The 12,756-nt window shown below is 43.7% G+C and overlaps 2 protein-coding genes across 7 annotated transcripts in view; both read left to right on the top strand.

Moving 5' to 3' along the window:
• The first annotated feature begins 81 nt into the window (after window positions 1–81).
• On the top strand, window positions 82–4,438 carry NDUFB1 (NADH:ubiquinone oxidoreductase subunit B1). The gene is made up of 3 exons (XM_084884423.1): window positions 82–211; window positions 3,314–3,458; window positions 4,328–4,438. The coding sequence occupies exons 1-3, from the start codon at window positions 118–120 to the stop codon at window positions 4,362–4,364; spliced, it is 276 nt and encodes a 91-aa protein (XP_084740549.1). The 5' UTR covers window positions 82–117; the 3' UTR covers window positions 4,365–4,438.
• A 3,493-nt stretch (window positions 4,439–7,931) lies between these two features.
• Window positions 7,932–12,756, top strand: part of ATXN3 (ataxin 3) — a gene marked incomplete at its 3' end in the record, with an annotated part of 36,126 nt that continues 31,301 nt past the window's right edge. For 5 of the 6 annotated variants that reach the window (XM_084884331.1, XM_084884332.1, XM_084884333.1 and 2 more), the window contains exon 1: window positions 7,932–8,033. In XM_084884331.1, the coding sequence (XP_084740457.1) occupies window positions 8,010–8,033 (24 nt within the window). In that variant the 5' untranslated portion in view covers window positions 7,932–8,009. The remainder of the gene's footprint in view (window positions 8,034–12,756) is intronic. The other variant, XM_084884336.1, reaches the window with a different exon arrangement.

The raw sequence follows: 12,756 nt of genomic DNA, 5'->3' as shown, positions 1-12,756 counted from the left end.
CTTTTGAAATAATTTTTAATATTTTAGATCTAATAAAAATATGATAAAAGCTGATTATGGAAAGGAAAAAGAGGTATGACATCGCGGTGCCCCCCCACCTTGGAGCCGGCTCTGCGAATGGCGTGTTCCGAGGCCGCAGCTTCCGCCGGCGCCGGAGGTTGGACGCGCATCTGCCCTTGGTCTTGGGGTCGGGCTGGCACCGAGGCCGCAGGTGGGTCCGGGGTGGGCTCCGCGGGCTTCTGCTGTGCCCGCAGCCGGGGTGCGCCCCTAGGGAAGCCCCGGACGATGGAGGGGGGCGGGGGGCTGTAGTCTGGGTCTCCCCGGGGCTGGGGCGGCCTGGCCTCTCCCGGCTTCTGACCCGAGGAGACGAGAGAAGGAAAGGGAGGCGGGGGTGTCCTCCGGTGCACGGCTGGGCCCGCTCCTGCCCTCTCGGGGCTGTTAGGAAGGGTCCCCCGAGGCTGTCCTAACGGGGACGCCTGGTGTTGGTCACGCGGGGTCCGCCCGGGCCGACCGGAGGGGAAGGCGGCGGGGACGCCGTGCAGGGCTGCAGCCTGGAAGGAGCCTCTGCCTTCCCCGTGACTCGCCATGGGAAGCTCACCTCTCTCTCTCTCTCTCACTCACTCAAATCTCAAACCCTCTGGAGCAGACCGTTCCACAGACTGGTGTGCGCTTTTTACAAAAATGTAATGTTTGCTTTGTGCTTAGTTTCTTGGGTGCATGTGCCATTCAGACAGGTGACTCCAAGGAGTTCAGTTTCCCCACGCATCCAGCGCTCTTTTCCGTCGGCTAAGTCGACACTTTAGATTAGGGGTGTCGAACTCAATCAGAGAAGGGGCCAAAATCTAAAATCCAGCCTAAATCGCGGGCCGAATGGTTTACTGAACAGTCATAAACTGACAATGTCATAAACTGACAGCGGAGTGCAGTGATGACAGCGCGGTGCCGGCCACATTGCAAGGCCTGGCGGGCTGGATTTGGCCCGTGGGCCTTGTGTTTGACACATGTGCTTTAGATCAATACATAGGAAATGCTGTGGGGAACAGTTAAAAAGTAGAAGTGTGTGTGTGTAAACATATATCCATCTTTATTTTTCCAACGTGAATTCGGAGTGCAAAAATTCACACCAGATAGTTTTCTTTTTAGAAGTTAAGCGGGAAAATTGGGTTGAAGAAAAAAATATGTACTAGGGAAAATAAGATGTTAAGTGGAGAATTATGTAAATATTTACCTCTGTGCTTACTGTAAGAGACAGTAAGCACAAATAAAGAGCTTGGCTCGAGGAGGCAGACTGCCCATTAATCCCAGCTCTGCCACTTGCTGCATCTGTGACCTTTGACAAATCCATTAACCCTGGATTTGCTCAAAATAAAAAAAAAGGTCAACTGCATTGGGGACCTTTAGTAATGAAAACTTGTCTAGTACTGAGAGGATTACTTGAATTGCAATTAGGAAAAGCATTAAGAATAGTACCTTACAGAGACTGCGAAGTCAGCTCTTCCTAGAGGTGCGCAAAGCTGCTTGATCTGTTATGATTCCTTGAGTCCATAAGATAAAAACCAACTAGTTTTGTTTCTTGTTGTTTTTCCCAGGGATATCATGCTACTCCCAGTTCTGAAGTAAGAGCAAAATTTTTCTTAAGAGTTTTCATATAGCCGAAACCGGTTTGGCTCAGTGGTAGAGCGTCTGTCTGCAGACTGAAGGGTACCAGGTTCGATTCTAGTCAGGGGCATGTACATTGGTTGCGGGCACATCCCCAGTAGGGGGTGTGCAAGAGGCAGCTGGTAGGTGTTTCTCTCTCGTCGACGTTTCTAGCTCTCTCTGTCTCTCCCTTCCTCTCTGTAAAAAATCAATAAAATATATTTAAAAAAAAAAAGTTTTCATATAAAGACGACACTAATACAGGGTGTGCAAAAGTAGGTTTACAGTTCGTAATGCAATATATTTCACTATGTATTACTGAAAATAATGCAGTAATTAAAAAAATAACGCAGGAACAAACTTTGTTTCGCATTCACAACTGTAAACCTGCTTTTTCCCACCCCAGTATGTACAGTGCCTTCATGGGCACCCATGCCACGTCCCTCTTCATCCAAACCCGTTCTTGTCTCATTGGAGCCTGTCCCAGGCCCTCCCTCTCCCTTATTGTCTTGGCCCATGACCAAGAGCTGGAAAGCCTGTCTGTGCTCCCTCTCCTGTCCATTCTTCCAAGAAATCACCCTAGCTCAGTTTTATGTCCTTAAATCATTGTCTTCCCTGGTCACCCACTCGCAGTGAAATACACAGGAAAAGTATGTTCTGTGCTACTGCTCCCACAGCCTATGAAACTGGAGGTTTTACACTTGTAATGTGAAATACCTCTGGGACTGAGATAAGCCATTTACTTCTGAGGGATGGAATCAGGTTTCCTTTGAGGTGGTTGAATCCAGCTCTGGGTTTTAAATGTACAGAATTCTCATATCTATCAGTCCCTGTCTTTACCTGGACTCTCATAAGACCTTTATTCAGCAAGAACCTCATGGCTTGTACGGTCACATCTGCTCAGAGTAGAGCCAGACAAAAGTAGCTTCCGGCCATGTTGGAGGAATGCCAATAGTAAGTGGCTGATAGCCCGCAGGTGGTCATGGACTGAGAGTCCCCACATACTTTGTTGCTGGTGGTGAAATACAAACAGTGTATAATAGTTATGCTGACGGTATGCTCGCTGGTTTATAGGTTGACACTCAACCACTGGGCAACACTGGCCAGGCTTTTGCAGGTAGAATTTATACTCTCCATTTCCCTGCATTATATTGTCAGATCACAGATGAAAATAGGGAAATTACAATTTCTATGCTAATCATTGTCATTATATAATCTTTATCAAGTAGATTTTTAAGTTGTATACTGTATTCTGATGCCAAGCAATTTTAAAGAGGCTTATGCTTTTGTTTTTTAATTCTCACCAGAGGATATTTTTCCGTTGATTCTTAGAGAATGTGGAAGAGAGAGGGAAAGACAGAGAGAAACATCTCTGTAAGAGAAACACGATTGGTTGCCTCCTGCGTGAGCCCGTCCGGGGCCAGGGCCAGGGAGGAGCATGCAACCAAGATACGTGCCCTTAACCGGAAGCCAGGATCCCTCAGTCCACAGGCCAACACTATTGTCTATCCACTGAGCCAAACCAATCAGGGCAAGAGGCTTATGCTTTTAATATCTCTTCCTATATTCAGGACTATCTCCTGTTTCAGATGCAATTTAAAAGATATTTCAAAGTCAGTTATATTTCTGAATTTTTATTATTATTATTTTTTATTTAAAATTTTTTTTTTTTTAGCATTCAGGATGAATTTAATTCAGCTTGTGCGTGACCATTGGGTACATATACTTGTCCCTATGGGATTTGTCGTTGGATGTTATCTAGACAGAAAGAGTGAAGAAAAGCTAACTGCCTTCCGGAACAAGAGTTTATTATTTAAAAGGTTAGTTTGGGCATTTTTAAACCAACAGCCAGCTTTTGGAAGTATTCTTAGTATCATATACAACAAAAATAAACAGAAGGGTTTATCCCAAGGTCTTCGATGTAAGTGATATTTTGTAGTCTTGTTTGTTGTTTAATGAATGCATAAAACTGCATGATTATATTTGGAATGTAAACAAGTCTTCAGCTTATGATCAGACTATTTCAGATTTTTTTTTTAAATCCCCCTTTTTTGGAATTCAGAGTGCTTTTTAATATGGAAACACTGCTTGAAATGAAACCAGCCCCCCAAGGCCTACTTTATATACAGCTTTCACATATATTATGACATACCATCTTATTTAAGTCATGGTGTAGCAGAAATAAATGGTGCTGTGTGGCTTGGTGGTCTGTTCTCAGCATCACAGCCCAAGAGCTTTAGACTTGGTGGTTGAGTGACCAGATGGCAGCTGGTAGCCGCCTGGTTCCATTGTGTCTGGCAGCAGGGAGCTGGAGATAACGAGGCAGGGAGTCTGCCCCTGCATGTGAGCTGGCAGGAGGAAGCTCAGAGGACTGGAACTGAGCAGCAGTCACAGTCCCTGCAGAGGAGGTTCACAAGCAAGGATTTCAAGAAAGATAAAATGAGCTGGAAAAGGTCTAGAAACGAAAAATAAGCTCATTGAGTTTTTATATGAAGACAAATTACAGTTTAATCTGGAAAAATATAATTGAAAAGATGGTAAAGGTTTAAAATCATGAGAGAATAGAATATGTTGGATCAACATAAAATCTATTAAATGGGTTAATAGAGTATAAAATACTGAACTTATATTGTTCTGACTTTCCCTTTTATTCGTCATAAAAGTTTTAATACTTTTTCTTTCCACCCAGAGAACTGAGACCCAATGAAGAAGTCACCTGGAAGTGAAGGCTGTGGCTGAATTACAGAATGGCCACATTTTGTAAATTATCAGAAAAATAAAAAAACTGAACAATTTGGAATGTGGTCCTTTTTTTATTTTTTGTTTTTTATTTTATTGGTTTTTTACAGAGAGGAAGGGAGAGAGGTAGAGAGTTAGAAACACCAATGAGAGAGAGTCATCCATCAGCTGCCTCTTGCACACCCCCTACTGGGGATGTGCCTGCAACCAAGGTACATGCCCTTGACTGGAATCAAACCTAGGACCCTTCAGTCTGCAGGCTGACACTCTATCCACTGAGCCAAACCGGTTTCAGCTGGAATGTAGTCCTTTTAATGTCAAAGTAATATTTTACATTTCAAGTAATAGGTACACTAGCTTTCAAAATAATTAGAGTGTCTGGTTGTGTACATTGATGTTAACTTTACAACTAGTATTTAATTTTCTGTTACTAAGTTAGATCACAGTAATACTCATGTAGCCAGTATTTTCCTCAGATATTTTTCAGTGAATCATTTTCAAACCATGTGCTTCAAAGGAGCTTTAAAAGGGAGGTGCTAAGATTTTATTTGCAATAAAAAGAAATGATCTATTGATACAACAGTAATGAATGTCAGGTTCATTATCCTAAATAAAAGAAGCCAAACATAAAGAGCACACACACTAAATGATTTCATGTAGATACCATGTTAGAAACTGCAAACGAATCCAGTGCAGAAAGGAGTCGAGAGGAAGATTGACAAAGTGACACCTGGCAGTGGATATATTACTGTATGTTTTCTTGATTGTGATGGTTTCATGAGTGGATATATATGTCACCTGTTAATGTTCAACTACCTTTTCTTGGGAAATTAGTTTTAGATTGAGTACAGACATAAAATTGCAATGAAATAATACACCCTGATTATCACTAATTCTTGTTGGAACGCAAGATACAAACTGACAAAAATTTTAAAATGTTCAGTGTTAAAATTTCTAAGCTATTTGGTTTTTAGTAACAAAATCCAGTTTAAAAGGTACAATGTTGAAGAAGACAAACGTCCGCACTCTCACTTGTTAACAGTTCTAATGAAGTGGGTTAGAGAAAAGCTGACATAGGAAGTACTAGCAGTGCATGTATTCTGTCTACCCTGTCTCCAGGAGCCCTCCTGGTTAGCTCTAACCTCTCCTACTGAATTAGTGTAATACTCGGGCCAATGAGTCGAAAAGAATTCACGCATTTATTCACTGTTCTGTACCAGCTCTTGAATATATAAGGAGTAAAACTCTGATCCTCAAAAAACTGGTTTCCTTTTCCATCTCAAACAGGCTAACCTCTGGGTTTCCTGCACATTCTTCCAGAGATTTGTATTATATATATGCACACACCTACACATCACACGCAATATGTGTTTCTCTACATGGAAAGAAAATCAGAAAAAATGTTTTGCGTATTTTTTCGCTTCATGAGACCATGATTTGTTTCTCCAATTGAGCCACAATTCCTTAAGAACATGGACTGTTTTCCCAATACCATACAGAATTGTGGGCTGCATGGAGAGAATAAATGGCAACTGATTCCTCCCCTGAGCACCTGGGCCTCACTAGCAGCTTCCATTTCCTCACCTCCCACTGCTCCTTCTGTTCCTCTGAACCCACACTCACCAACGGTACGAGTGGTCTCCATAGCAGCAAAATTTAGTGGGCCCTTGTCCTTATGTAGCAGGACCCATTGGCAGCGACATGGCTGCTCCCTGAAACATTCCCTTTTCAGGGCTCTCATAATATTACATGCTCCTGCTCTTTCTCCCTTCTCCTGGGCTGGTACGTCTCTACTCTCAGGGCTCTGCTCTAGATCCTTTTCTCAATCTCTTCCTTTTCCCAGTTGGTGATTTTATTCACACCTGTGCTGTCAGTAGCCTTTTCTATGTCAACTACCTGTTCCACAACTGAACCAGCCTCCTGTACTCCAGACTATATATATGTGTGTATATATACATTTATATGATATCTCTCTCTCACACACACACACACACACACACAAGGCCCAATGGCACAAAATTCGTGCAAGAGTAGGCCTTCCTTCCCCTTGGCTGCTGTCACCAGCTTCCCTCTGGCACCCAGGCTTCCCTCTAAGAGGGAGGTCCTGCCCACCCACCGTAGCCTACCAGTTGGTGGCCTGGGCCTCCCTCTTTGGGTCAATCATTGGGCGATGGTTGGGCCCCCGACCAATCACATCGCATGTGCCTTGGCTGGCCTGGCACCAGTTGTTGTGGTAGCATGGTCTTCTGGAAGGTCTTTCAGCCTAATTAGCATATTACACTTTTATTATTATAGATATCCAACCATTATTCAACATAACCACGTAACCTGGCTTCAAGATCTCCTACACCATCTGCTTCATCAAACTCTTGTGATCCCCAACCCTAACTTTACTAGGTCCACGTGAGATCCCTCTACTGACACTTCCTTTTCAGTGCCTGAACATGTAACACTAATAACAAGGTGTCTGGATTTGGACCCCAGCCCAGAACCTTGGACACTGTGCTGTTCATATCCCCTCTGTCCTCAGTTTCCTCTTGTGTAAAATAGGGATAATAGTGCCTGCCTCAAGCATTGCTATAGTAAATTCATTAATATATGCAAAGCTCAGAAAATTCCCTACCCTCCAGTAAGTCCCATCTCCGTCTAAATAATGACTATAATTTTTATACATAAGTACTCCTGGTGGCAATGATGCCTGTTTCCTTTTTAATATATTTCTTTATTGATTTCAGAGAGGAAGGGAGAGGGAGAGAGAGAGAGAGAATCATTGATCAGCTGCCTCCTGCATGCCTGCAATGGAAATCAAGTCCACAACCAGGGCAAGTGCCCTGATAGGGATTCCAACTGGTGACCGACCTCCTGGTTTGTAGGTCGATTCTCAACCACTAAGCCATGCCTGCTGGGCGATCCCTGTTTCTTAATAAGGCTTTCAGTGGGGGTAGAGGAGAAATATATTAAATAATTATCATGAGATATGATAAGTAGAAAGTACGAAGTTTAGTGGAAAACAAAAAGAACATAGAACCTGCCAAAACCGGTTTGCCTCAGTGGATAGAGCGTCAGCCTGTGGACTGAAAGTTCCCAGGTTCGATTCCGGTCAAGGGCATGTGCCTTGGTTGCAGGCACATCCCCAGGTGGGGGTGTGCAGGAGGCAGCTGATCGATGTTTCTCTCTCATCGATGTTTCTAACTCTCTATCCCTCTCTCTTGCGCTCTGTAAAAAAAAAAAAAAAAAAAAAAAAAAAAAAATCAATAAAATATATTTTAAAAAAAGAACGTAGGAACATAGAACCTGGAAGGTCCTTAAGAATCCATAGCAATGGGTGGGAAGTGGAGAAGATCCTCCAGACCGCAGGCGGCGCTGCAGCACCCCCTGGCCTGCCAGCTAACAGTGGATAGGAGGACGCAGTCACATAGGTCACGTGTCCCCGCTTTTTACCGCCCCGGCTTTCACTCGCTCTTCTCGCCACGTGACTATCACCCTCGGTGATGATTGGTCCGCGAAAGACACGTGGCCAGGGGCGGGCCGGGCGGGGCGGGGCCGGGTGGGCGGAGGGGTGGGGCCGGGCCGGGGGCGGAGCAGTAGGGGGTGGTCTAGCGCGGGGGGCCGTTGGCTCCAGACAAATAAACATGGAGTCCATCTTCCACGAGAAAGTGAGTGTCCACGTTCGGGGGCACCTGTGGGCGGCGCCGGGGCGGGCGTGGGGCGCGGTGTGGCCGTCTTCCACGGAGCTGGGTGGGGCTCGCGGCGCCCCCATCCCGATCTCGTGGGGCGGGGAGACCTTCCTCGGGAGGGAAGCTTCACGGAAGCCCCCACTGCACTCTCCCCGCCCCGGAGGCCCGTGCCCGTGCCCGAGGTGCCCGGGGGGCCTGGGGCCTGGGAAGTCCCGGGAAGCCGGGAGGGGGTGAGGGCTGAGCCGTGGGCGCCGCGGGGCACGGGAGACGGGGTGGCACCCAATGGGTTTGCTTCTGCGCGTCCCCCGCCCCCCCCCCTTTCCGTGGGGTTCCCTCTCCAGTCCTTTTCTCCCCCCTCGTGGGTTGTAGCTCGTCACCTCTCGGGCACCTCCCTCGATCCTGCCAACTCTTACCAGTCCTCCTCGAGGCAGAATTAACTTTTCCTTCTCCGGGCTCCTCAGTGTCCTACTGGAGCCTCCCACTCGCTCAGGTCCTGCGCCTGCACCCGTTCCCTGAGACTCGGGGTGCGGGGAGCGTGGCTCCAGCCCACGGAGGGCCTGGCATTTAGGCACGTCCACGGGGAAGTCGTCACGAGAGTTTTTTGTTACGAAAAGGTGTGGGTTTAATTTCTCTAGGTTTCGTTTCTTTCGGTCGCCCCATCTTGCCGGATTAGGAAACCAGTTTTCTTGACTAGGTCTCCGGGCTGGGACCGGAGGAATAATAGCGTGGTCCGCCCCGCCTGTTTTGTTTTGGTTCTTCCACGACCTGGAACTTGAAAGATACTGTGTGTGGCACGCGGAGAAACTCGTGTTTCCCCACATGCAATTAAGTAGCTATGTAGGTTTGAGTGAAACTTTTGGCACACATGATACCTTGTTTCATAAGAGTTGCACGTTTTTTGAACGGGTTGCTGGTGAGGCTTTTATTTAGTAGGAGGGAAGAGGGTTTTGTCTTGTTAAGTACTTTGTAAATGAGCACTTATCTATTTGAAAAGATTCACACACACACCACCATCAAGTAAAGCAATCAGATAAAGAATAAGGAGGCATTCATCTAAAGTTGTTAAATGGAATGCTTTTCTTTTAAGAAATATATATATTTATTTCATAGAGGAAGGGAGAGGGAGAGAGAAACAGAAACATCAATGATGAGAATCATTGATGGGCTGCCTCCAGCACACCCCCTACTGGGGACTGAGCCCACAACCTTGACCAGCTAGGGAGCTTTTGTTTTCTGTAAAGAAAACTTTTAGCACTGGAATAGACTAATTTTATGTGTGGGGAGGAAGGACTCAGTGGTATAAGTATTATTAATCTTGACTTGTTTGACATGATTTGTGAAACTTGGGCAATAGAAATTTTGTTAATTGGCTAAGGAGACTGGATAAAGCTAACCCTGTATGTACATATTTTTATTACTAATAAAAATTTGGTATAAGACCAAATGTTTCAACATGGAAGATTAAACATTTTCCACACCATTTCTTGAGAACTGTGCAATGTATATTTTAAAAATATAGACTGTTACCTATTTTAGATTGATTTTAGTGAACCAATGGATCAAAAGAAGTTGACCTATAGCCTAATAGAAATCTGTTTACATGAATTAAGTCACTCAATTATCAGCTTAAAGATATTTCAGGAATATATTTACCCTTATAAACATACGTACTTAACAAATTAAGGCTCTTGAATTAAAGTTTTTCAGGCATATTTCAAGAGTATGGGAAGCACCCATAATCATAAGGCCCGTTGTTAATCTCATCACAGTCCCTTCTTAGAATGTATGAGCTTAATAAGCCATTTTCCAGCCACATATATTTAGCCCTTGCTAGCTGGGTTCAGAGAGCCAAAAACCCAACTCTGGATACCTGCCCCAAAAGGATCTGCAAGCACTTCCCCTTGGAATCTTGGTTCCCTCATATTTAGAGTTGTCACTTTGAGGGTCCTTTTATTAAGTAAAAATATAAACTCAACAAGTTTGCCTACTGTTGCATCCCCAGTACCTAAGCTAGTGCTTGGCACATAGTAGGTGCTCAATAAATATTTGAATACATTGAGTTCTTGGAGCTTCTAAGATATATATGGTGCTGTGTGTCTACACAATTTTTCTGTAAATATTTTAGGCTTATCACTTCAGTTGCTGACTGCTCTTGGTGAGTTCACTATGCTATCTGAATTGGTACTTTTATGTACTGTAATGTAAACTGAGAATGGTACCCACACTTGCTGGGATTATATTTAAAATTAGTGGAAATGCTGAAAAGATGCTGAGCATTGAGTTTATGACATCTAGCATGCCCTTTTGTGATTACTGGTTCTTAGCCATCCTCAGGATAGTTGAGGTTTAGTAAATACATAAGAGGTAGAGGAAGTGGTAGGTAGTAACACAGACTTGCAGACTCTGCCTGGGTTTGGAGCCCAGCTTTGCCATTCATTTACTACCGTACTTGTATGATCTGGGTAAGTTACTTATTACCTGTGATCCAGTTTCTTCCTCTAGTGTGGAGTGTCCACCTCAGAGATGTGAGTGCTCAGCATACTGCCTGGCACGTTGTTTTGTAGAAGTGCTGGCCTTGTTGTTATTGGGATGCTCGTGTTTGCTGACCCTCAGAAGGCGTGGGCCTTCGTATAACTTGGTTGAGATGAAGTGCTGCTTGGCTGACTGGGTGGAGCGCACCTGAAGTCAGTAGTTTCTCTGGGAATTTGAGCTGGTGTCCGGTTGGTCCTAAAGACTGAGGGCAGTGGGGGACTTCGTCCTTCTGTGGTTTTGTAAAGCTGGAGATTCATTTTGCTTATCTTCTAATCCCAAAACAAAGCTAGGACTAAAATCCTGGAATTCTAACACCTCTGAACTTAAACTGTAGCAAAGGGAACTTCTGTTCAGCTTTGGTTGACGCTTGATGAGGAAGAAGTGAGTAGGGATTGTTTGTGGAGAGGGGAATGCATAATCTTAAGAGGGTTTTTTGGGGGGTTCATGTAGCATTTGATTCATCTTGTGACTTTAAAAAAAAGTGCTTTTAAAATTTGGGCTGGACAGTGTGTTATTTTCTCTCATTAAAGCATAGTAAAAATACAGAATGGTATTATAGCGATACAGTTTTATAGACAAGTGCTTGTTTTTCATTTTTTATATCAAATATTTGGATGTCATTGTTTCTATATATAGTTTAAGTATGGTAGTTTAAGAGCCCCAAACTGAGATATGACAGCAGGAGAAAAAATCTGCATTAGGACTGATCCCAGAAAATACATTGTCTGGTGACCATATTAGGTAACTCTTGCTGTGCAATAGCTGTATCTTAGCAGAGGCTTTTTTGTTGTTGGAATTTTTAAATTCAATATAATACATGTAGGGGCACACAAATCATAAGAGTGCAGCTCAATGAATTCTCACTAAGTAAGCATACGTGTGAATAATACTGAGATTGAATAACAAACATGTATTTCCCTGTCTTTTTCCAACCCTGCCTCTACCCCCTGCACTAGTCTAACATTGTAGACTGGTTTTGCCTGTTTTTGAACTTTTGTAAATGGAATCATATACTGTCTTCTTTTGTTTAACGTGGTTTGAGAGTTTCATTCATATTGTTGCAGGTAGTTGTAGTTAATTCATTTTCATCGCTGTGTACTTTTCCTTTGTGAATATAACACAATGAATGAATCTATCATACTGTGAAGGGCATTTTGCTGGTTTCAAATTTGGGGGTCCTTATGAATAAGTAGTGCTTTTTTGAATGTTTTTGTACATGTTTTTTGATGAACATAATTTTGCATTTCTGTTTTTTTAATATATTTTTTATTGATTTCACAGAGTAAGGGAGAGGGTGAGAGAGATAGAAACATCAATGATGAGAGAGAATCATTGATCAGCTGCCTCCTGCATCCCACACACTGGGTATCAAGCCCACAACCCCAGGCATGTGCTCTGACTGGGAATCAAACCATGACCTCCTGGTTTATAGGTCGATACTCAACCACTGAGCGACACAGGCCAGGCGTCATTTCTTTTGTTTATATCCTGTACCTAGTCGTAGAATTGCTAGATCATAGGATATGTGCATGTTAAGCTTTAGTAGGTATTACAAATAGTTTTCCAAAGTGGTTATACTAATTTACACTTTCACTGGTAGCAAATGATAGTTTTGATGTGTCTAGTACTTTTCAACATTTTAGCCATTTTGGAGGTGTGTGGTAGTAATGCATTGTGGTTTTATTATTTTTTATTTTTTAATATATTTTATTGATTTTTTACAGAGAGGAAGGGAGACAGATAGAGAGTTAAAAACATTGATGAGAGAGAGTCATCGATCAGCTGCCTCTTGCACGCGCCCCACTGAGGATGTGCCCGCAACTAAGGTACATGCCCTTGACCGGAATCGAACCCGGGACCCTTCAGCCCCGCTGATGCTCTATCCACTGAGCCAAACCGGTTTCGGCGCATTGTGGTTTTTGTGTATATTTCCCTAATGGTAATGGCGTTGAGCATCTTTTTGTGTGCGTTAGCCATTTGGCTTTCCTCTTATAATTTTTTCCTCCTGTAATTTTTCAGCAGAATATAACGAGGAAGTCTGTATGTTCTTCGGTTTGCATTACCATTAGTATTTGGTGGGAGTGATTCTCTGGTGGTAGGAAGAGAGTAGAAGGAAAGGGAGGTGGAAACAAGTCCTCTTTCACTACCAGACCAGGTTATGAAGATAAAT

This window comes from Pipistrellus hanaki, assembly GCF_964339955.1.
Source record: "Pipistrellus hanaki genome assembly, chromosome: 1".
Lineage (NCBI taxonomy): Eukaryota > Metazoa > Chordata > Mammalia > Chiroptera > Vespertilionidae > Pipistrellus > Pipistrellus hanaki.
The sequence above is the reverse complement of the archived record's forward strand: the minus strand, read 5'-3'. Positions and strand labels throughout refer to the sequence as shown.